The sequence below is a fragment of the Hyla sarda genome, chromosome 3, assembly GCF_029499605.1.
Source record: "Hyla sarda isolate aHylSar1 chromosome 3, aHylSar1.hap1, whole genome shotgun sequence".
Classification (NCBI taxonomy): domain Eukaryota; kingdom Metazoa; phylum Chordata; class Amphibia; order Anura; family Hylidae; genus Hyla; species Hyla sarda.
The window spans coordinates 406,602,036-406,627,914 of record NC_079191.1 but is presented as its reverse complement, the minus strand read 5'-3'; the positions used below and the strand labels follow the sequence as shown (position 1 = coordinate 406,627,914).

The following is a 25,879-nucleotide window of genomic DNA, read 5'->3' as shown; positions in this document are numbered from 1 at the left end:
ACATAACTTCCGTACGGCTGGAGATATTTCAATACCTGGTACACATATTACAGGTCGGGATAGGAGGTGGAGATAGGAGGACAGGATAGGAGGTGGAGACATGAGGACAGGATAGGAGGTCGGGATAGGAGGTTGGGATAGGAGGACAGGATAGGAGGTCGAGATAGGAAGTCGAGATAGGAGGACGGGATAGGAGGACGGGATAGGAGGTCGAGATAGGAGGTCGGGATAGGAGGAAGGGATAGGAGTAAGGGATCGGAGGAAAGGATTGGAGGAAGGGATAGGAGGATGGGATATGGGGTTGGGATATGACAACAATATATGAGGACGGGATATGAAGTCAAAAGCTTCCTCCTTTGTTTATTTTCCTCCCCAACAAGGATTAGGAAGGAAAAACTGGGCAACGCCGGGTACTCAGCTAGTATATCAATATTGTATGTTGCCTCCAAGATAAGCGACGTCAAGTGTAAATGACAGACGCTTATCACTATTATAATATGCACAGGTCAGCTCACCGACATATGGATAAAGTCCATTGTGCACCACAGAGCCATCAGTTGGGGGGGGAAGTCATAGACAAACAATGGGCCGGTTCCCATGTGAACATTAGGCAGGAATCCAGTAATAGGATATCCAACTCCACAAAAAAAAGTTATTAAAACTAAAAAACGTATTAGATAATCATAAATTTAGTGCAAAAAATTTAAAACAGACGTGTTTCTAAAAAACGAATGACGGGTTTCAAGCCTCTCAGCTCTTATTCATGGCATACCATGATTAAGAGCCAAGAGGCTTGAAACATGTCAGTTTTCTTTTGTTTTATGAGATGTTTATTTTTAAGATGATCTAAATTATCTAAATTGATCTAAATTCAGATTTTTTTTATTATCTAAATGTCCTATATTTAATAGTTTCTTTGAGGAACTAATCCTGTTTTTTTCCCGCCTATATCATGCACACTCACCATCACTAGTCATACAGCCTTATCTGTTTTATTCCAGTATAGCAGCATCTATGCGTTTAATGATAAAAACTAGGTCATGTTATCACCAGTCTGACTCTACCAGCAATATCTGCTATCTCTATGAGATCAGGATATATAGAAGTTCCACATCTCCCGCCCAGCTCTATCTGCATACTACTGCTGCTATCTCTATGGGATAAGGATATATAGTAGTTCTACACCTCCCATCCAGCTCCATCTGTATACTGCTGCTGCTATCTCCATGGGATCAGAATATATAGAAGTTACACACCTCCCCTCCAGCTCTATCTGTATACTGCTACCCCTATTTATATGGGATCAGGAAATATATAGTAGTTATTCCCCTTCCCTCCAGCTCTGTTCGTATACTGCTCCTCCTATCTCTATGGAATAAGGATATATATAGTAGTTATACCACTCAAGCTCTTTCTGTATACTGACCAGCTGCAGTAATCAAATAATACTCCCTGAGCCCCCCGAGGATTCATGGGAAATGTAGTCTTCAAACCAACATGAAGTCAATCTCATGCCTGCTACATCAGACAAAACAGGTAAGCACAAGGCACACACAATTTCTACATTATTTTCTAATAAAAGCCTATGCCGCACAATGTAGGCAGAATATTTTTTCCCCAGGGTGCTTCTTTAAAGGGGTACTCCACTGGAAAACATTTTTTTTTTAAATCAACGCATGCCAGAAAGTTAAACAGATTTGTACATTACTTTTATAAAAAAAAATCTTAATCCTTCCAGTATTAATCAACTGTTGTATGCTCCACATCAAATTCTTTTCATTTTGAATTTCCTTTCTGTCTGACCACAGTGCTCTCTGCCGACACCTCTGTCCATGTCAGGAACTGTCTAGAGCAGGATAGGTTTGCAATGGGGGATTGGCTCCTAATCTGGACAGTTCCTGACATGGGCAGAGGTGTCAGCAGAGAGTCGTCAGAAGGAAATGAAATACAAAAAGAAAAGAACTTCCTGTGGAGCATACAGCAGCTGATAAGTACTGGAAGGATTAAGATTTTTAAATAGAAGTAATTTACAAATCTGTTTAACTTTCTGGCACCATTTGTTTAAAAAAAATAAGTTTTCCAGTGGAGTACCCCTTTAAGGATCTGATCTGAATCTGGGATCATTCTCATGTTTTATTGCCTTTATTCCCGCATTTATATTGGCATTTCACGGTTTTAAGTCAGTCCTGCAGTGCACATATGTCAGTATATAACTCTTCACTAACTATCTGACCAATGATCTCTCTACAATGCATCTTTCTTTCCATGAAAAGTCTTTAAATTGTCATTGAAAGAGGAAGTTGTAGAAAACGGAGCAGTCATTGCCAGTTGGTACGGTCCTTCCAACAGATGGCTGCCATGACAGGAGGAGCTCGCACCGGCAGCAATAAAGAGGACACGTCCTCGTAAACCCGTCTATAGCCTATACTGTATACAGCCAGACCCAGTGTTAGGAACATGCTCTATGTTCCATCATGGTTTCTCAATGAGCCGGGGAACATTCCAGAGGATCTTTCATGCCTAAGAAATTGCAATGTGTACTCAGTATGAGCTTGTGTATATGTTATCCCCACCGGGGACACACTGTACTGCTCGCTGCGGAGCATGGCTCTTCTAGGAAATTTGGCTGTGAAAACATTCACAAAGTCAATAGAAATTAAAACCAAAAAGAAAAAGTTTGTTTGTCAAGTAACACAAATATTCTCAGTTCTGCCATAAAATTAAAACCAGTGGTCTCTGTTGAATAACATATCAATGGTCTCCAAACTGTGGACCTCCAGCGGTTGCAAAACTACAATTCCCAGCACGCCTGGGCAGCCTTTTGCCTGATAGTTTGCAACTTGCTCCTAGGTTCAGATTCCTCTTAACTAGGTATGGATGTTGGGCTTGTGTTTTCAGGAGTCTAAAGTTTACGTTGGGAGCTCTGCTGTCACTGTACACCAGTGTTTCCCAACTAGGGTGCGCCAGCTATTGCAAAACTACAACTCCCAGCATACCTGGGCAGCCTTTCGCCTGATATTCAGTTTGCAACTTGCTCCTAGGTTCGGATTTCTTTTATCTGGGTATGAATGTGAGGTTTGTCTTTTTAGGAGTCTACGTTTACTATGGGAGCTCTGCTGTTACTGCACAGCAGTGCTTTTCAACCAGGGTGCCTCCAGCTGTTGCAAATCTACAACTCCCAGCATGCTCGGGCAGCCTTTGGCTGCCCGGGCCTGCTAGGAGTTGTAGTTTTGCAACAGCTAAAGGCACCCTGTTGGGAAACAATACTGTACACTTCTCCCTTGCAAACTGCATTTTGTGCGCTTTCCTCCCCCATCTACAGCATCTATACCCTCCAAGTCAGTGCTCAGCCCTTTGAAGGGTTCCATCTTCGCTGGTGATTGGCTAAATGGGCCAATGGTATTCAGCACAAGTGCAACTTGAAAGGTCGGGCATGAGTGCCCAGGGTAGCCCCCCTCATGAGGAGTAGCTGTAGTTTTGCAACAGCTGGAGGCACCCTGGTTGGAAAACACTGCTGTACAGTCAATGAGATTCTCCCTTGCAAACTACATTTTGTGCAGCCTGTGTGAGTTGCCCTCCATGTATGCTCTCCCAACTATGAGCTGCTGTATACCATATCCCTAACACTGAGAAAGTAGAGAACCAGTCAAAATACACAAAGCTCTCTGATGGATTTTCCTCACAGTCAAAACACACAATACTCTGCAGAGGCAAAATGGTAGGAAATTTTTAATAAAGACTAATTTAAATAGCTTAAAGGGGTACTCCGCCCCTAGACATCTTATCCCCTATCCAAAGGATAGGGGATAAGATATCTGATTGTGGGGGTCCCGCTGCTGGGACACCCGCGATCTCCCTGCAGCACCCTGCGTTCGTTTAGAATTCTGGCTGCGTCGCCGAAGGCTCGTGACGTCACGGTCACTCCCCCCGAAAATGCAAGTCTATGAGAGGGGCCGTGATGTCTGCAACGCCCCCCTCCCATAGACTTGCATTGAGAGGGAGGGCATGACATCACGAGGGGGAGTGGCCATGACATCAGCACCGCATCGCTAGTCATCAGGCATGGAGCGATCCTTTCGATCATACTGAGCTTCGACCCTGACGAAGCTCAGTGTAAGCGAAACGATCATAGGGGTCATATGACTCTGTGGATGGTAAATAACATATGACTGACTGCTTACTTTTTTATTCTTTCAGGTGTTGTTTAAGCTGTATACAGACTGTTATACTTACTTATGCAAGTATAGGCCTTTATTTATATTGATTGTCATCTTTCCTGTACTGTGTTCCTGCACAGCCCGTACTTTTTGAGATTATGCGATTACGTATATCCACTTTGGCATGTCTTCTTGTGTGTGGGGAGGGCAGGTGCTCATTATCTTTTAATGTGTTTTTATGTGTTTATTTATATTTTCAATAAAGAACTATGTTCCAATTTTTCTAAAATATGTTTGGCATTGCAATTTTTTGTGGGTGATTATAGGGGATAAGATGTCTAGGGGAAGAGTACATCTTTAATTTTGCATTTAGATAAAACTATTTAAAAAAAACAGGTCCTCTAAAACCGGTTCCAGAAATCCGACTAACTGCTACAGATTCTAGGGGCCTATAGAGGCATGAATTGTAGAATACAGTGTGACTTGTAGATTTGCATTGGAGCAGACGCATACTAAAATGAAAACCCAAAAAGTTGGAACAACACACAACGTGGTGATGAGACCTCTGAAGCACCCTCACAGGAGGAAACCGCAGTCTGAGCTGTAGAACGGGTGTAAAACTCCTCTCTAAACCCTCGTGCGTGGTCAGGCCTCCAAAAAGCTCCATTCTCTATTTTCAAAGGCAATAAGCCATTATAATCAGGAGGGCAGCGGTGAGGCTGAAAGGCATGAACGTCTGCAGAGGATATTTACAGCTCCAGCCCCGTCTGGTGTTTCTCATCCTGCACCAGGGTTGTCTAATAAATTGAATTGCGAGGAGATAAGAGCAGGTTTGTTTAAATTGCAATAGGCCCCAGCAACAGGGAATTAAAAGGCAAAAGAGGGCACCTGATCTGCCAGGGCTACTGTACTGCCAACATCTCGCCAGCCGGCTACGATTACTGTGTCTGGGTAGGTTCAGACTCACATCATTTAACCACTTGATGTGCCGGGTAACTGGGGAAGTCTAAGGACTTTATTATTACTGTATCTTTGCTAGAGCAGAAATAACATATGAGGTGATAACCCTCATTCCCCTTACTTGTACCACAGATATATAGAACGCAAACAATGCAATCGAGCCAAGTGTAAAGCTGCCATATGCGCACACCATGGCACGTGCAACCACCTGCAACATCTGCTGTGTGCATTGTGCGATCACATACAGCGTGACCGGATAACATGACAATGGGGTTCTCTCTGGTTTCTGTTAATATTGGAAGTTATAGTTGTAGCCAAAAGCTACTTGATATTTGCATTTTGCAACAGTCATATCTTCAAAAACTGGATATTTAGCCCCACGTTTGGTGCCCCAACTAAATGGGGATGCCTATACTTGCCCAGCTTTGGGTAAGGTTTCACAGTCCGTATCGTGGGACTGTTCCAGCTAAATTGGAACAGTTGGCAAATATGTTATGTACAACATCTGTTTAATACATATAACTAAATGGGTACTGTCACTTTAAAAGACTTCTGACACGTCACACAAACATGTCAAACGTTTTTATCGGGCCAGATCTCAGTGTTGAGAGTCGGGGAGTTAATAGTCCCGAACGCTGTGTGCACACTGCGGGGGTCAGCCACGCCCTCTCGTGACATCACGCCCCCTCAATGCAAGTCTATGGGAGGGGGCATGACGGCAGTCACGCCCCCTCCCATAGACTTGCATTAAGGGGGCGTGACGTCACGAGAGGGCATGGCCAACCCCCTGCCGTGTGCACACAGCGTTCGGAACTAGATGTTCCGAATACTGGCCAGTGGAGTACCCCTTTAAAGGTTAACTCTCATTAAAAAAATTTTTGCTACTGCACTCCTTATGGTAAATAAAAAATATTTCTAATATACTTTGTTTAAAAAATAAATAAAAATGAAGTTTTCTGTTTTATTTGTGCTTAAAAAAAAGCTCAAGAGCACATTTCCCCCCATCTTAAACACAGACTTTGGACCGAAGTCCAAACACAGGAAGTGCAGCCTGGAGTGCTGAGGGGGTGTGTCCAGCCTCATCCAATCATAGCTCCTCTCACACTTAACTGCCATATGCTGTTGGTTGGGCACCCCCCCCTCCCCTCAGCACTCCAGGCTGCACTTCCTGTGTTTGGGCTTCGGTCCAAAGTCTGTGGATGAGATGGGGGAAAATGTGCTCTTGAGCTTTTTTTAAGCACAAATAAAACATAGAAAACTAAAAAAAAAAATTTAAACAAAGTATATTAGAAATATTTTTTATTTACCATAAGGAGTGAAATAGCAAAAATTAGTTTTAATGAGAGTGCCCATTTAACTCCCCGGCGATCGCGCACACAGCGCTCGGAACTAAATGTTTGGAACGTTGGCCAGTGGAGTACCCCTTTAAGTGTGCTTCTTCCCATAAACGTTTGACATATCTCTGTGATATGTCAAAAGTTTATTTTAATGACAGGCACACCTTAAACGGGTTCTTTATTCACACATCTTCACACATCCTTTTCACACATCCTTTAAGGAAATTAGTTAATAGATGGGGTCAGGTGGGGTTAGGTTCAGATACGCCACCTCTTGGCCAGAGAGGATAGTGGTTACAAAGAGTGCATCTTACTCTGGAGGACCTGTCCTTCCCTGCATTACACCAACAACACACTAAGTGGAATAGGCATTGTGTAGTGCTTCATTTCCCCTGTGGTGGCGCTGAAGGGAAATTGAACACTTGCTGCCAGGATCCCCAACAGATGATTGCCGACCACTAGAGGACAAGCAGAAGAACACTTTGTGGTCAACTTATTGTCAAGGAAACTTTCTAACAAGAAGGAATTGTCCAATGTCAAGAATGTCGCTGCTAGTTGCTATTCTCTTCATGTTCTAATGGGGCGCCGGTCTATAAGGCTGCATTCACACCACGTTTAGTACATACGGGTGCCGGATCCGGCAGGGGGAGGGGCAAACCGGGCGCTCCCGTACCCCAGCCAGATCAGCCCGTTTACTTTAATGAGCCGACCGGAGTCAAACGGTGACTCTGGTCGGCTCAGTTTTGACCCGTATCCGGTTTTGGACTGGACCTAAAACCGTAGTATACTCCGGTCTACCTTTTTTGACTCCGGTCTACCTTTTGACTCCGGTCTACCTTTTGTCTCCGGTCGGCTCATTAAAGTAAAAGGAGTCATGGGCTGATCCAACTGGGGTACGGGAGTGCCCGGTTTGCCCCTCCCCCCCCCGCCGGATCCGGCACCCGTATGTACAAAACGTGGCGTGAATGCAGCCTAACAGGAGGGCGGTGTGTGCCATATTTATGAAATATGGGTTAAGTTTCTAAGTAGAAAAATGCTACTTTTATGACTTTGTTTTAAAGTGACATACATGTGGGCAATAGCGGTCCACAACAATTATGTTGTATGGTAAGCCAATTACAGTAGAAGCACTGTGAATTCTAGAACACTCACCTGTATTCGGATGTGGAGACAAGATTTAAAATGCTTCTCAGCATATCCTTTGGCTTCAACTGGAAATGATCTTTTGCGGTCAAAAGTATCTTCTCAATGTTCATTTCGAACAAGATTCTCAGCACCTGTCCAGGTATAGGGGCACAAAATAATACATGTAACCTTCGGAAGATATCATCTTGATATTATATAAGGGACAAAGTTTTCCTTGAGTGTCAAAAAGGTGTGTAAAGTCCTATAGGCCATGTAGTGCTCCACTGGTGGGGAAAAAATATGCCAAGTGGCCCTCTCTCTGGAGAAAGTAAGCTTGCTCTGTGATGCCACCTATTAGAAGGAGCGTCCCTGCAAGTTATTGATCATCCCTTTAAAGGGGTACTCCAGCATTCAGAACATTTCGTTGGGAACACTGTGTGGGCGTCACGGGGGTCGGGCACACCCCCCTCAATACAAGTCTATGCAAGGGGATGTGGTGGCCGTCACGCCCCCTCCGTGGCGTGGTGTGACATAGCAAGGGGGCATGGCCGACCCCCGCAGCTTGCACACAGAGTTCCGAACTAAATGTTCCCCCTTTAAAGGGTCCTGTCTCAGCCGGTGACTGGCTTAGTGGGCCATCATTGCTATTCAGTATGAGTGCTAATTAGAAGGTGGGGAGCTGAGAGGTCAAGGAAGCACTCGGGGAAGAAGGTCCCAGGGGATGGACCCCCCCAAGATCAGACACTTATCCCATATCTTGTGGATAAGGGATATGTTTTTCTAAAATAGATGGCCCCTTATGGGTGTATTCACACGTACAGTAACCTATACATATTTGATGTCCAAGATTTAAAGCTGCAGATTTTAATGTAAACTAAACACTGCTTCACATTTACTGCTTCAGATCCTGTGCATCCAACATGTGCAGGTTAGTGTATGGTGAATAGACTCTTAAAGAGCCATAAGCCCCACTAATCATGGACATGTGGGAGAGAGAAGGAAATGGAAATTGATGAGCGGGGGGGCATGAACGGGATCCAGGGGACGGCATCAGAGGTGCAAATAATCTTTAAACCGACCCCCAGTACACTTAAGAGTTTATTTACATATTGCAAGATTGTGCTATATCTTAGGAATGGTGGTATCACCTACAATAACCATCTGTATATATTCAGGTTAGTGGGGTTGAGCTATCAAGTTCCCTTTAAAGGGATTCCACTGCCCCAGCGATCGCAACATTTTGTTCTGAACGCTGGGTGCGGGCTGTGGGGGTCGTAACATCACGGCCACATCCCTTGTGATGTCAAGTCACACCCACTCAATGCAAGTCTGTGGGAGGGGGCGTGGCATCTGCCACGCCCCCTCCCATAGACTTGCATTGAGGGGGCGTGGTGTGACAGCAGGACCGCCACAGCCTGCACTCAGCATTCTGAACAAAATGTTCTGAACGCTGGGGCAGTGGAGTACCCCTTTAAAGTTGTCAGAGAGCAGCTCCCACGCTCAGCTAATCATCACAGATCTGACTGCAGGGCTGAAGGAGTAAAGATTCTCTTCGTGGAGTGTGCCAAAAGGAGTGTGTAGAGTTTAAGAGGCCATACAAAATTCTACCGGAGCAACAAAATATGCAAAGTAGCTCTTCTCTAGCGGGAAGAGAGCTCGGGGTCTGGTTTCACCTATTGGAGGAAGAGTCCACTGCAAGTTAATATTCAGCCCCAATAATGAGCCTTGAAATACAACTGGAAAAAGGAAAAAAAAGCAGATGGCGCTGATGAAGAAGGATGTACCTTTAAAATGCGTTGTCCTACCTGAACTACCTGTTTTATGACTCAATAAAGACAGCAATTGTTCACTATCCTCGGGTGAGCCTCTTAGCTAACATTTGACTTTTTTTTGCCTGAGTACTGTGGAAACCTCGCCAGGTTTTTTCAGCACCAGCTGTTTTCTCTTGAGATACAACTGGGGATTTTTCATGTTTAAAGGCTATTTTAAGGGGCCAAACGTTGATTTGCAGGGATGCTATCTTGAATAAATGGTAACAGACAACAACAAGCTCTCCTTTCTTCCTTATGGAGGACGGCTACGTAGCTCAAGGTTTCAGGAGTCAGATCTGCAAAGTATCACCAACTCCACCTGTAGACCTGTCTAGAATGGGCACTTTACTTGAAGCGAAGATTTGTTTGGCAGCCTCAAAAGATTGTACAACCAAACCAGCATCAGGTCTGATAAAGGGGGTGTAGGTTTTGCACTATTTACCTGGCGCAGGCATTCTAAATTATTTTCCTCCATCAACATCTTAAAGAGAGTCTTCTGAACCTCTTGAGAAAAGTAGGCATCTCCACAGCTTTGCTTCATCCATTGTAATAGAGAATCGAGAGTCAATAAGCGCACTTCATGGAATTCTGACTCCAGCATCCTCTGCAAGATGCGTGAATGGTTCATTTTCATGGCAGGACCAACGTGACCAACATTTGGACCATCCACTTGAACGCTGAGATTTAGAATTGACAAAATGAGGCGAGTAACACTCTGTAGATACAGGATATATCCAGGAACTGCAGCGGTGTGTTCGGCTTCCTCTATCAGTTCACAGTTTTCAATGACACTGTGTAGGTCTTCCCAAAATTCAGAGGTCAAAGCTGTAGAAGAAATAAAAAAGAAGCATCATTAAGGGTCTGTTCACACCAGGGACGTGCAAAGACATTTTGGAGGGCAGGGGCTCAAGGAAAATCACTGTGTGTAGTGTGACTGTACTGTGACATCACTGTGTGTATTATCCCTGTACTGTGACATCACTGTGTGTATTATCCCTGTTCTGGGACATCACTGTGTATATTATCCCTGTACTGTGACATCACTGTGTGTATTATCCCTGTTCTGGGACATCACTGTGTATATTATCTCTGTACTGTGACATCAGAGTGTATTATCTCTGTACTGTGACATCACTGTGTATATTATCTCTGTACTGTGACATCACTGTGTGTATTATCTCTGTAATGTGACATCACTGTGTGTATTATTCCTGTACTGTGACATCCCTGTGTGTATTATCCCTGTACTGTGACATCACTGTGTATATTATCCCTGTACTGTGACATCCCTGTGTGTATTATCCCTGTACTGTGACATCAGTGTGTGTATTATCTCTGTACTGTGACATCACTGTGTATATTATCCCTGCACTCTGACATCACTGTGTATATTATCTCTGTACTGTGACATCACTGTGTGCATTATCTCTGTACTGTGACATTACTGTGTGTATTAATTCTGTACTGTGACATCACTGTGTGTATTATCCCTGTACTGTGACATCACTGTGTGTGTTATCCCTGTACTGTGACAGCACTGTGTATATTATCCCTGTACTGTGACATCACTGTGTGTATTATCTCTGCACTGTGACATCACTGTGTATATTATCTTTGTACTGTGACATCACTGTGTATATTATCCCTGTACTGTGACATCCCAGTGTATATTATCTTTGTACTGTGACATCACTGTGTGCATTATCTCTGTACTGTGACATCACTGTGTATATTATCCCTGTACTGTGACATCACTGTGTATATTATCCCTGTACTGTGACATCACTGTGTGCATTATCTCTGTACTGTGACATCATCACTGTCTATATTATCCCTGCACTGTGACATCACTGTGTATATTATCTCTGTACTGTGACATCACTGTGTGCATTATCCCTGTACTGTGACATCATTGTGTATATTATCTCTGTACTGTGACATCCCAGTGTATATTATCTTTGTACTGTGACATCACTGTGTGCATTATCTCTGTACTGTGACATCACTGTGTATATTATCCCTGTACTGTGACATCACTGTGTATATTATCCCTGTACTGTGACATCACTGTGTGCATTATCTCTGTACTGTGACATCATCACTGTCTATATTATCCCTGCACTGTGACATCACTGTGTATATTATCTCTGTACTGTGACATCACTGTGTGCATTATCCCTGTACTGTGACATCATTATGTATATTATCTCTGTACTGTGACATCACTGTGTGCATTATCTCTGTACTGTGACATCACTGTGCATTATCCCTGTACTGTGACATCATTGTGTATATTATCTCTGTACTGTGACATCACTGTGTGCATTATCTCTGTACTGTGACATCACTGTGTATTATCCCTGTACTGTGACATCACTGTGTATATTATCTCTGTAATGTGACATCACTGTGTATATTATCCCTGTACTGTGACATCACTGTGTGTCTTATCTCCTAAGTTGCAGATTTGAGGGGGAAAACCAAAACAACGGAACCTGATGGACCAATGAGTAGACCAATGGATAGCATGCTGGAAGTTTTTGTTTCACAACGGATTGAGAGCCACAGGTTGTAGACCACTGGCCTCACTATTAACTTGCAGAATTGCCAGGACATCCACTGTAGTCTTTTCTTCAGTAGGGTCTTATGCACATGGAAAAGCCTTATGTGCGGGGCATGTGCATGGCTTGCAGGCACAAGGAGTAGTAAGCATATGACCTGGTAAGAAATTATTACTCCTAATGTCCTAGTGGTTCCCTATTATGGATCTGTGACAGTCTCACCTGCAAAGTGACCACAATTACACTCCTGGGACAACAATAAGACCAATATCTCCTTCATTTGTTCACAAATAACAAAACAAAAAAACACTTTGGACACATGCCGCTCTGTAATGTGCAGGGTACTTTCCTACGGACCATGATTTGCATGAAATCTCCATGATCCGAGCACAGATCTGCAATGTCCTTTTTCAAATTCATGAAAACCTACGAAAATAGAAGGCAGTGCACTGATGTAACCTCTGTGGCCCTGGATACATTGCTGATAACCTTCAATGAGGCTGATTAGTTCTTAGAAAACAGAATCCATTCTGAGTATTGTGATCAGGTCTGTATCTTTTGTTATAGCAGAGTACCAAATACAGTGATCCCTCAACTTACAATGGCCTCAACATACAATAGTTTCAACATACAATTGTCTTTTCTGGACCATTGTAAGTTCAAACCAGACTCAACATTCAATGTACAGACAGTCCAGATCTGCGAAATGTCAATGGCCGGAAGAACTGACCAATCAGAATGGGCAATTTAGTGGTAAAACACCTGTATTACTGAAGCGTATGCACTGACTGATGTCTGGTAGCGCCCCCTACAGTACAGGGAGGTATTACATGTTCTGTACACTTTACCTGTACCAGGGTTACCTGCTCCTTTGGACACCAGGTAAGGGTGACTCCATGTTACTTTTTTAGGACATTGCGTGTACTGTACAGGACCCTGAAGAAGCTCCTGTCCTCTACATAGACCAGTGTTTCCCAAGCAGGGTGCCCCCAGCTGTCGCAAAACTACAACTCCCAGCATGCCCGGACAGCTTTTGGCTGTCCGGGCCTGCTGGGAGTTGTAGTTCTGCAACAGCTGGAGGCTCCCTGCTTGGAAAACATTGAAATAGACAGTGATTTACAGCTCCCAGCAGATCTTTCTTACTTTTATATGTAAGGATTTGCTTTATATATATTAATTATCTACTTATTTTTCTTTAATTCTCACTTTTTCCTATTTTTGGATGACATTTTGGGGCTTTAGAACAAATTACCAGGTTTCCATAGAGTTCTGGTCTCAACATACAATGGTTTCAACATACAATGGTCATCCCAGAACCAATTAATATTGTAACTTGAGGGACCACTGTACACAGAACACACAACCTCCACCAACATCTAGTGAAAACCGGCATGAAAATGTATTAAGGAAGAGTCGCAATCCGGTTTATAAACATAATGTAGGACCTTGACAAATATAGGCGGTCATTGTAAATTTAGTGTTAAGTGTCCAAAACCTCGGGTCTATTCACACGGATCAGTCATATGGCAGTTTTGCTGCTACTCTGCAAATGTTTTAGCAAAAAATTTAATTTGACCACACAGGAGAAGAGACTCTTACAGTGATAGATGACATGAAATAGATGAGACCTCATGTTGTAAAGCCAATGGCAATTCTAACCACCAGGCCAGCAGGATGGAACATGGAGTCACATAGGAGATTCCTGCACTGTATCCTGTTCTGGAGAGGTCTAGTAGCCTAAAAAAATCCAATTGCCCAGCACCTCACAAGTCCTATGGATGCTTCATAGTCAGCCCATTACTTGTCCCTAATCAGGGGATGCAAATATATGGGGTTACACAACACTTCATGTACAGTGGTCCCTCAAGTTACAATATTAATCGGTTCCAGGACGACCATTGTATGTTGAAACCATTGTATGTTGAGACCAGAACTCTAATGTAATGTAACCTGGTAATTGGTTCTAAAGGCACCAAAATGTCATCCAAAAATAGGAAAAAAAAGGGAGGATTAAAGAAAAATAAGTAGATAACTAATATAGATAAAGCAAATCCTTATATATAAAAGTAAGAAAGATCTGCTGGGAGCTGTAATCATTGTCTATGTCAGTGTTTCCCAAGCAGGGAGCCTACAGCTGTTGCAAAACTACAACTCCCAGCATGCCCGGACAGCCAAAGGCTGTCCGGGCATGCTGGGAGTTGTAGTTTTGCAACAGCTGGAGGCTCCCTGCTTGGGAAACACCGGTCTATATAGAGGACAGGAGCTTCTTCAGGGTCCTGTAAGTAAAAAAGTAATGGAGTTTCCCTCACCTGGTGTCCAAAGGAGCAGCTAATCCTGGTACAGGTAAAGTGTACAGAACATGTAATACCTCCCTGTACTGTAGGGGGCGCTACCAGACACCAGTCAGTGCATGCATTTCAGTAATACAGGTGTTTTACCAGTAAAATGCCCATTCTGATTGGTAGGTTCTTCCGGCCATTGACACGTTTCACAGATCCGGACTGTCTGTACATTGCATGTTGAGTCTGGTTTCAACTTACGATGGTCCAGAAAAGACCATTGTATGTTGAAACTATTGTATGTTGAGGCCATTGTAAGTTGAGGGATCACTGTATATTGCATTACCCAATCTTCTTCCACAACTCTCATTTGTTGCATTAAAAAGGGACCTGTGGTCTCGAACCCAGGGCTGTCATTTTCTACCTGGAGACGTTCTTTTTCTCTAGGCCCTGTTCATAGCTATTGGTGCCCTTTGTATTCTGAGCCAGATATACCAATAAGGGCCTAGATTGTCAGCTTGGCACTCACCACTGCTGAGCTCTCAATGGGGAGATCCCTCAGGTTCATGACCCATTGAAAGTGTTTCTGACTAAGTGACTAATCCTTTGACAGCCTAAAGGATGTCCATTCAATTTCAGTGGGACCGGACAACTGCTTAGTATGTATTAAGGACACAATGATATGCAGGCTATCTAATGGACAATGAAAGATATAGATGACAGGATTGGCCAAGCATGTAATTTATATGAGGGGGAGAGAAGGATCAGGCATGTTGAATTTCAACTGCCTGATCCTTCTGTTCTCAGAGAGCTAAGCTTCCACCAGAGGAGCATGGCAGTGGCCTATGCCTCCTCTTCGCATATAGAATAGATGAACGCTCAACTAAGCCATTGGAATATATGTGGGAGGGAAAGGGAGGGACAGATGTTGGCAGAATGAACATTTGGATGACAGATATTTAAGGTGTATGGCCACATGTAGATTGCCAGGGGGTTGGTCAGACATTTACAGAATTTAATGGGATCACAAGCTACTGGGAAATGTCTCATAAATCCTGCTCTGAAATCAGAAATGTCCATATCATATATAGTAGTAGATGATCTGAAATGCCAGTAGTGCATATGATCTATTGAGGTCTATGGGAGTTACACAACCAAAAAAAGAAACACATACTTAGTTGTCACCTTAAAGGGGTACTCCGCACCTAGACATCTCATCCCCTATATAAAGGATAGAGGATAAGATGTCTGATCGCGGTGGTCCCATGTTCATTTAGAATGCTTGGAGTGGGCAGTGGGGGTCGTGACATCATGGCCATGCCCCTCACGCCCCCTCCTATAGACTTGCATCGAGGGAGCATGGCGTGACGCTTGCTCCAAGTGTTCGTAACAAAATGTTCTGAACGCTGGGGCAACAGAGTACCCCTTTAACTAACATAGACCACACACACCTGCAACCATCTTGGGTTGTCAAAAGGGTGACAAATGACCTTTGTTCTCCCAATAAGTTGAAGTCCTAGAAATAGAACATGACCCTATCAAACATTTATGACATACTTCTTTTACCCTACAGTTTTTTTTGCCAGGGGAATCCCTAGACTGCTGAATACAGGCAGAGAGATAATTTAGCAAAGCTAAAAAAATAAGTGCACACCAAGATTGTGGACATGTGGGAGACAGGCCTGAATCAGGAAAGGCAGCATTCATTCACAGGTAGATGGACACAGGATCCGGTTTAGGTAAGTGACCATCATCGCACAACTCAAGGGGATCTACAAAGACATGGACGTTTATGGTGGAGAATTTCATCGATGAATGTACAATACAGAAGATGCCTAGAGATGGAGGAATGATGGTAGCCCAAGAAGAGACACCAACTGCTAGGCAGAGTCTGGTGACATTTCTCTATAATGTTAGTGTTGGGACTGGCACAAGACTGAGGAACCTTGACATGGCCAAAATATCAACGAATATCTCATGTTTATCATATGAAGAATATATACTTTTTTAATGAAGTGGCCTTGTGATGCTGGGGGAGCCCGGGGTGTCAGTGCTTTGTGGGGTGCACATAGAAGATGCTAAGCAGCCTGCCTGATGCAATAGTATGGGCGTCACTAATAGGTTGTAAGCCAGCATGGTGCACTACACGTTATCATGTAACTGGCACCGTGTATGCCTTATCTGTGTGAAACTACCCCCTTCATGAATAGTAGGTGAGTCATTGTTTATCAGTATGTTGCCCCTGTGCAACCTCCCCCATACGGAATTATAGCTAATCTGCATCATAATAGGAATAGGTGCGTAGCCTGCTCTTGTACCAGTAACCAGTAAGTGTGGCCTTTTTTCTGTGATTTTTTGACTGGAGTATGGAAAAGATGGAGGCAGGGAAGAGGGTGCCAGGGCCAAGAAAAGTAGGATGTAAAACCAAATTGTAACGTTTCTGGATCTCTGTTGGATTCTGGATATCTGTAAGAGTCAAGTCATAAAGATAACAGAAAACACAAGAAAGCATGATACCAACAGGACTGATCATATATCTATTATTATGTCTCTCTCTGGTGACCTGGCTACTAATGGAGCATTCTTCAGACACTTAACAGCCCATCATCTCAGCTTTCCTAAATTGAGTCTTCTATAAAGAAACAGAAAGCAGAGGAATTTATTGGTGTCCTGTTGCCTTTACCCAAACACCATAAAGCCATAAATGTGTCCAGGGCCCAAAACACCAGCAAGTGCCACATGGTGAACATCAGCTACACATGCATCAATCTACATAGACAACCTGTGTGATAGGGAAGGTCACCATGTCAGGACACAAGTCTCACTATTGATCTTCTTGATAAGAAAATAGAGGCGGTTTTGGGATTTACAATTTTATGTTTATTTTTCTTTAAGAAGAAAAGCATCTGAACAAATGTGCATGAGCATATGTTATTACACGAGGCCGTATACTACAATATAATTTAATTTCTTGCAATAAATGTTAAGAATATTAGGGTGCTTTCAAACCATGTTTGGAGAATTCGCTTGCTCTATGTGCCGTGAAGGCTTGTGTATCCATAGGTCTCCATTAAAAGGACACTTAAAAGGATACTTATTCTCTATCCACAGGAAAAGGGGATATATGTCCAATCGCAGGGGTCCAACCACTGTGACCCTCTGCATTCTCCTGTGAGGGGGCCCATCCTACATACCCATCACTTCATAGATGTGGGCAAGAGACAGCCTGCTCAGACAATCTCCATCTGAGGTGGGACATTGCTGCAGCCAGTCATTGTCTGAGCAGGATGTCACTTGCCCATGTCCAGAAAGGTGGGCGCCAGAGCATGCTGAGGATGGGCATAAGTAGTTAAGTATGGTAGGTGGCATGGGCCCCATACAGGAGATCGCGAAGGGCCCGGTGGATGGACCCACTGCGATCAGACACTTATCCTATATCCTGTGGACAGTTAATCGGAATACCCCTCTAACTCAACAGAGTAGACTATGTCCTTTTTGGCTTTCTTCAGTCTGGCATTACTGACATACATGTTGGTATAAAGAGCTATTCTATTCAGAGTCTTCTAGAAAATTATTTAGACAAGGGTAACCTATGGGTGAATGGTGTGACTGTATTCCTATAAGAGTTGAGCAAACTACTTTTAAAAGTTTGTCAGGCTCACCCTACTTTCTGAAAAAGTTTGGTTTGCCGCAAACAGGTTCCATGACCTGTAAGTTTCTCCGATCTGCACACAGAATCTTTGGAGTTCAGCCAGAGTGACCACTGTATTCTTGGTCACCTCTCTTAGCAAGACCCTTCTCCCCAGTTACCTAGTTTGGTGGGGCAGCAGCTCTAGGAAGAGTCCTGGTTGTTCAAAACTTTTTCCATGTAAGAATTATGGAGGGCACTGTGCTCCTGGGAACTCTCAGGCGGAGATTTATCAAAACCTGTGTAGAGAAAGAGTAGAGCAGTTGCCCACAGCAACCAATCAGATCGCTTCTTTCATTTTTAAAAAGGGCTCTGAAATATGAAAGAAGCAAGCTGATTGGTTGCTATGGGCAACTGCACCACATTTCCTCTCCACAGGTTTGGATAAATCTCCCCCGAAGTTCCCAAGTTCGGTTAAATAATTTTTTTACCCTTCTCCAGATCTGTGCCTCCACACAACCAGCCAAATTTACCACAGGTGACTCCAATGAAGGTGTAGAAACATCTCAAAGATTATCAAGAGAAATAGGAGGCCCCCTGAGCTAAATTTAAAGTGTCAGAGGAAAGGGTCTGAATACTTATGTCCATGTGAAATTTTATTTATTTATTTTAATAAAATAAAAATTCCTGGGCCTGACTTGACCAGCTGGCTGCAGGACGCGCATAGAGTGAGCTCCTGCCAGTCCCTTGCTTCTGAGGCTATCTAGATCTAATGGGAGGCAGACGCAGATCTAAAAAGAAGACCACCTCACAAGCACCTCCAGGAGCATCCCAGCTGATTACCTCTTTCTTCTGGCCGCACACACAGCTAAGCTTGCACCTGAGCCGCGGCCTCAGCCAATAATCCCTGCCGCAGAACCGGAAGTCGCACTCTCTCCTTCTGCTGTTGCGGAGAACTGCGCTGCGGACACTGCGGTGATCGCATCTAGTGTCTTGAAACTGTCTGCACATGCCGCCTCTGCTACCTGGACCGCAGATGCCTGGGAGGGCTTCCCTCCACTGCAACCCCCTCACCTACCTGGAGCTGTCCTCACCAATAGTGCCCAGCTTATTCCTGCTTCATCACAAACAGCAATGGCGACCTCCCCTTCTGATAACGGGCTCACTCCCTCCCTCACTATTTCCCCTGCATCCAATGTGAATACCTCATCCCAGCCTCAGCAACAGCTGGAGTTCCCACATGCTGCCAACCCTGTAACTGGCATTAAGGCTGATACTCCACTGAACATTAACCCCTCAGATGCCAAGCTGCTCCCTCTCTCACAAGTATCAGCTACCTCCCAAGAACTTTTTCATGGTCAAATACCATAATCAGGGGTTAACTCTACAGCACCTGCTCATTATGGCCCACCCATGTACCCCTCTGGCTCAGCAGTAAAATATAAGTTCCATCATATGGATTCTGATACATCTCATTCTGAGGAAGACTCTCCTATTGACAGCAATGTCCCTGAATACTGGGGGGATAGCCCCCCAGCAAAGAAAAAACTATTCAAAACACCATTGAAAGACCGCATATTGACGGGCAGTCACACGGAATGCTCTTCTTCTGATGACTTGTGTAGGTCCCCTAGAAACCAGGGCCCAAGATCCCAGACAACTGAACATGATCTCCGTATGAGCACTCTCTCACTAGTGGAGCCTCGGCTCTTAACAGTCCGGAACTGGCTGCTGACACCCTCAAAAAACACCCAGAACTGCAAGCTCTTTTGGTGCTTCTTCCAACCAAACTGGATATGCTGTCATTAGCTGAAGATATGAAATCAGCCTGATGTCGAGATCTGGCCCCTGTTCAAGCGGAAGTGTCCCAGCTGACCACCCTTGTTACTGAATTAGAGACTTTCCGTTCCTCAATTGCCTCTGAAGTCCATACCTTGAGGGAGGCCACTACCACTCTTCCCAACACTCCCAGGTCATTGATCATATAGACGACCTGGACAACAGGAACCGGCGCAACAACATCGGTGTCAAAGGACTTCCTGAAACTGTTGCACCTCTAGATTTACCATCAACCCTTCAACATATCTTCAATGATATACTTAAAAAATCTCAAATCTCTACAGTTTCAAGGCACTGAGATACATCTATTCCCAGACCTATCACTGCGCACCCTTTGCCTTAGAGCAACCCTGAAACCTCTCTTGATGATGCTTCAGAATGCAAAGATTCTATACCGTTGGGGCTACCCGTTCTCCTTCACAGCATGCCATGACTCTACGGTTACCACCTTACAGGATCTGCCAGTGTTTCAAGCCATCTTTAAAAATTGCCGTTGGTGTCCCTGCCTGACTGGGTACTGCTCTTCTTCCAGACCGTCCTCTCAGCCTGACATCCTTAGACCCTCCGCCTATCCATGAGAAGACCCAGAGAGGGAGCTGATCCTGACCCTCTGCCACAACGACGGGGACACAAAACTTGATCACTCTCATTTGTTGATCCTGTTATATTATCTGCATTTTTGATTTTTACCTCAGATAAGTGACACTCTAAGCTGTCCCTCACTGTAGCTAAATGTCCCCAGTTTGTCCTGAAGTCCACCGATTGTAACCCTGATGGGCCTTTGAGAGTAGTTCAACTGTCCCCCCTCCATTTCCCCACTGTATTGCCGACACACTGTTTACTCACCGAAGTTAATAATGACTGTTCTTCTTCTGCCTCCCTACCACAAAGGTTCCAAGTGGTCCATGACTGATTCATATAGCCTCCTTAGTTTTCCGCACTCCCCTCGCTTTTCTGCGAAGGGAGTTCCCTTAAGACAACATTTGGCCCTAGGCAGTTGTACCTAAACCTGTTGATTCTTTTTACACCTGATACAATTACCTGTTGCTTCTTCCACATTGACCCACTATTCTGGCACTCAGGCTGGCTCTGTTTGTGCCTTACCAGGCCCTTATGGCCTTACCTCCTAGTCCCTGTGTATCCGTTTCCTTAAGGCTGCTCTTTCTTCTTCAGCTCCCTACTTGTGTCCCTCACTTTTCTCCTCTCCCTATTTTTCCATACAGCTGGAATAATTACCTTCTTTGCAGACCTCAATGGCTGAGCGCGCGGGCTCGGCTCTGGAGCGGTGGTAAGTTGAACTCTGTCTTTCCCTATTACTATGGCGGCTTACATTAATATTGCTTCTCTTAACGTTAAATGATTTAACACGCCCGAGAATGGGCCCAAATTTTGTATTCTTTCCATTCTAGCCCTTCAAGAGACTCATTTTAAGGATGGTCCCTTGCCCACGCTTTCTTCTAGTTATGATCCAACCTGGCTACACAGCACCAATCCAGACATGAGAACCAAGAGTGTCTCCTTAGCGTTCCATAGATCCCTTTCAATTACTATCTGGGACACATCGATAGACACTGATGCCCGATACATCTTTGCCAACTGTGAACTCTCTGGCCACAAATTGACATTGGCTTCCATATATACTCCTAACAGTAACCAAGTCTCCTTTCTTATACCCTAGAGACTTTATCTTCTTTTGCAACTGGTCAGATCATACTATGTGATGACTTCAATCTCCCAATCTCTACGCTGTCAGATACGTCCACGGGCCATTCTCTCATCTCCTTCAGTAAACTATCTGCACTCCGCTCTAAGCTTCATTCCCTGCAGCTGAGTGACACATGGCGCACTTTCCACCCGAATGACCGAGACTACACCTTTTATTCCCATCCTCGCAACTCATATAGTAGGAAAGACTACATATTTTGCCCCCACCATCTTCTGCCATCAGTTAAACGCTCCTCTATAGGCTCCATCACCTTTTCCGATCATGCACTGTTTCTGCTCACTTTCACTCCTCCCTCGTTTTCCAAACCCCATTCCTCCTGGAAGTTGAATGACTCCCTCCTTCTGGATACACTTTGTTTTCAGGAACTAAAGGAGGCGATTGTAAATTTCCAATCTGATCATAGTGCTGACACTTCTTCCCCACTTATTAAGTGGGAAGCTCCGAAATGCGTTCTTAGAGGCATTTTGGTGAAGCATGGGGAACGGTTAAAGAGGGAAGCCACAGCTAAGTTATCCTCCCTCCAGACCGACCTTCACACATTAGGAACTTTACATAAACGAACCCAGCAAGAGCAAGTCCTTTGTAATATTCACATTCGCCAAGAACTTCTGTCCTAGCTGAATGCAAAGTATTGCTATTATAGACAACTCACAGGAACACTTTTATATGAATGGGAAACAAATATGGTAGACTGTTGGCAAGAGCCCTCTGAGAGAAGAGATGTTCCTTATTTGTTCCTGTCATACGAGATTCCTCGGACTCCCTCTATCTCACACCTGACATACTTAATGCCTTTCACAGCTATTATTGTACCCTCTACTGTATAATCTGCAAGCCCCTGGAGCTAACTCCCCATCTACCTCTGCCCCCCCCCCCCCCCTCACCTACAGTCATATATTGCTACTACTGCTCTACCGACTCTTTAAAGCAGATCTAGCTAGATGGGAGTGAAAAGACTTCTCTTGGCTTGGGAGAATTAATATTGTTAACATGAACGTACTGCTCCTATACCTATTTGCTGGTATCCCTTGGACTCCTCCCAAAGCCTTCTTTAACCCCTTAAGGACTCAGACCATTTTGGCCTTAAGGACTCAGACAATTTAATTTTTACGTTTTCATTTTTTCCTCCTCGCCTTCTAAAAATCATAACTCTTTTATATTTTCATCCACAGACTAGTATGAGGGCTTGTTTTTTGCGCGACCAGTTGTCCTTTGTAATGAAATAACTCATTATATCATAAAATGTATGGCGCAACCAAAAAACACTATTTTTGTGGGGAAATTAAAACGAAAAACGCAATTTTGCTAATTTTGGAAGGTTTTGTTTTCACGCCGTACAATTTATGGTAAAAGTGACATGTGTTCTTTATTCTGAGGGTCATTAAAATGATACCCATTATTATATACTTTTATATTATTGTTGCGCTTAAAAAAAATCACAAACTTTTTAACCAAATTAGTACGTTTATAATCCCTTTATTTTGATGACCTCTAACTTTTTTATTTTTCCGTATAAGCGGCGGTATGGGGGCTCATTTTTTGCGCCATGATCTGTACTTTTTTTTTATACCACATTTGCATATAAAAAACTTTTAATACATTTTTTATAATTTTTTTTTTAATAAAATGTATTAAAAAAGTAGGAATTTTGGACTTTTTTTATTTTTTTTCGTTCACGCCGTTCACCGTACGGGATCATTAACATTTTATTTTAATAGTTCGGACATTTACGCACGCGGCGATACCAAATTTGTCTATAAAAAATGTTTTTTACGCTTTTTGGGGGTAAAATAGGAAAAAACGGACGTTTTACTTTTTTATTGGGGGAGGGGATTTTTCACTTTTTTTTTACTTTTACTTTTAAATTTTTTAACTTTTTTTTTTACACTTGAATAGTCCCCATAGGGGACTATTCATAGCAATACCATGATTGCTAATACTGATCTGTTCTATGTATAGGACATAGAACAGATCAGTGTTTTCGGTGATCTTCTGCTCTGGTCTGCTCGATCACAGACCAGAGCAGGAGACGCCGGGAGCCGCACGGAGGAAGGAGAGGGGACCTCCGTGCGGCGTTATGAATGATCGGATCCCCGCAGCAGCGCTGCGGGCGATCCGATCGTTCATTTAAATCGCGAACCGCCGCAGATGCCAGGATCTGTATTGATCCCGGCACCTGAGGGGTTAATGGCGGACGCCCGCGAGATCGCGGGTGTCGGCCATTGCCGGCGGGTCCCTGGCTGCGATTAGCAGCCGGGATCAGCCGCGCATGACACGGGCATCGCTCCGATGCCCGCGGTTATGCTTAGGACGTAAATGTACGTCCTGGTGCGTTAAGTACCACCTCACCAGGACGTACATTTACGTCCTGCGTCCTTAAGGGGTTAAAGAGTAGCTATCACTAAATTAAATTTCCCTATTCCCCCTCCCCATCTGTCCCTGACACTAACTACGTCTATCCCTGTTCCCCCAAATCCCCATAAAAATACCTTTTGTGGCACAGCTGCAGGAGCTCAGAGTTGAGCTCTCTGGTGAGGGCAGGAAGTGGGCGGCCGGGGCTCGCTTCCGTCCGTCTCCTCTCTCTCCTGCAGCTCGTGTGCTGCAATGAATGAGGAGAGGGAGATGCAGGGGGGCAGGGATATTTAAATTTTACGTGCCACGCTCGCGCGCACACGAGCTCTGTACTCTCTCTCTGCCTGTATAGGAAATCCGGACCACGCTGTGCCACGATGCCCGGCCAGCGTTGGTCCGAACGTGCTGAACGTCAGGGGGGAAAAATAATCCTGAGCCATATAGGGTGACTGGAATGCCAATCCACACCCTTAGGCCCTAGAACGCTCCTATGGCTCCCCCTGCTTACACTGACTACCGATCTCCTCTCAACCCTACCCCCTGTCATATCCTTCATTGCCCGAACGCATCATACCTTCTTGACTACCATCCCTCTTTATCTCCCCGGTGGTCTGTTGTCTCCTGTTTTTGGGAATCCGGCCTTTCCACCTGCCCTTACTTACAGGAATACTCTAAATCTGATGGTTTCTCCTTCTCACATCTCTTAAAACCTTCCAAATTGAAAGCTCTGCAGGACCTCGTACCTGGCTTGCCTGCCACCCTGATGCACCATTTTCAATACGTTCAATTAAGCCATTTCTATGCCACTAATAGCGTAACCTTCAACCTCCGCCGCCCCCTTTCTCCCTTCGAGAAACTCTGTGACAGCGAACTCTGTGACATATTGTCCAATCAGTGCCATATGCGCTCTTTTTCTTAACACTCCTTAAGACGACCCTCTTCCCTTCCGATGTACGGTAGTCGGGAACAGGAATTGAACTGTGATTTCTCGGATGGAGAATGGGAAAGGGCCATTTCAATGTTTCATAAGATATCCATTTCTTGTAAGGCACAAGAGACAAACTATAAACTCCTAACATGATGGAATAGGGTCCCGGCTTTATTGTCCCGCTTTTACCCAGGCCTACCAGATCTATGCTGGAGATGTGGCGCGCCAGGTGACACAATGTCACATATCTGACTGCATTGTCCCTTACTACTCACATTTTGGAAACAGGTACTGCAAACGATCTTTGAGCTAACCTCAATCCGTCTTAACCTTGATCCTGCTCCTCTTCTCTCTATTCTTCCTCCCTCAATCCCTAAATGGCATGCTCACTTGATCAGATTCATGCTTTTAGCTGCCAGGTCAGTAATCCCTAGGAGATGGAGATCCACTTCCCCTACCTCCTTCTCTGACTGGACACTTGGGCTCACTCACATTCACAGGATGGAAGAATTGATTGCAGATTCCAGACACCATTTGACAAAACACCACTTAATATGGGGCTCTTGGATCAACTTTATGTCCTCTGGTGCTTATAGAACTCTATACCTGATAACTTAAACACGTGACTGATCCTCCTGCTTTTTTTCGAGCTTGTTACCCCACCTAGTATTGTCAGCTGACCTGCCGCTTGTGATCCCACCTGTGCTTGCAGCCTTCTGAGGTACCGTATATACTCGAGTATAAGCCAACCCGAGTATAAGCCGAGACCCCTAATTTCAACCCAAAATCCCAGGAAAAGTTATTGACTCGAGTATAAGCCTAGGGTGGGAAATACATCATCCCCCCCTGTCATCATCCAGACCCGTCATTAACATCCTCATCATCATCACCGCCTGTCATCATCCAGACCCTCATCATCATCACCTGTCATCATCCCCTTGTCATCATCCCACACATCCCCCCTTCATCATCCCCTTGTCATCATCCCCACCCCCCTTCATCATCCCCTTGTCATCATCCCCACCCCCCTTCATCATCCCCTTGTCATCATCCCCACCCCCTTCATCATCCCCTTGTCATCATCCCCACCCCCCTTCATCATCCCCTTGTCATCATCCCCACCCCCCTTCATCATCCCCTTGTCATCATCCCACACCCCCCCCTTCATCATCCCCT

General features: G+C 44.4%; 1 protein-coding gene across 5 annotated transcripts in view; it reads right to left on the bottom strand.

The window, feature by feature from the left end:
* Positions 1-25,879, bottom strand: part of THADA (THADA armadillo repeat containing) — a 706,980-nt gene that overhangs the window by 145,423 nt on the left and 535,678 nt on the right. For all 5 annotated transcript variants that reach the window (XM_056568134.1, XM_056568135.1, XM_056568137.1 and 2 more), the window contains 2 exons: positions 9,833-10,215; positions 7,607-7,731 (listed from right to left, as the gene is read on the bottom strand). In XM_056568134.1, coding sequence (XP_056424109.1) covers positions 7,607-7,731; positions 9,833-10,215 — 508 coding nt within the window. The remainder of the gene's footprint in view (positions 1-7,606; positions 7,732-9,832; positions 10,216-25,879) is intronic.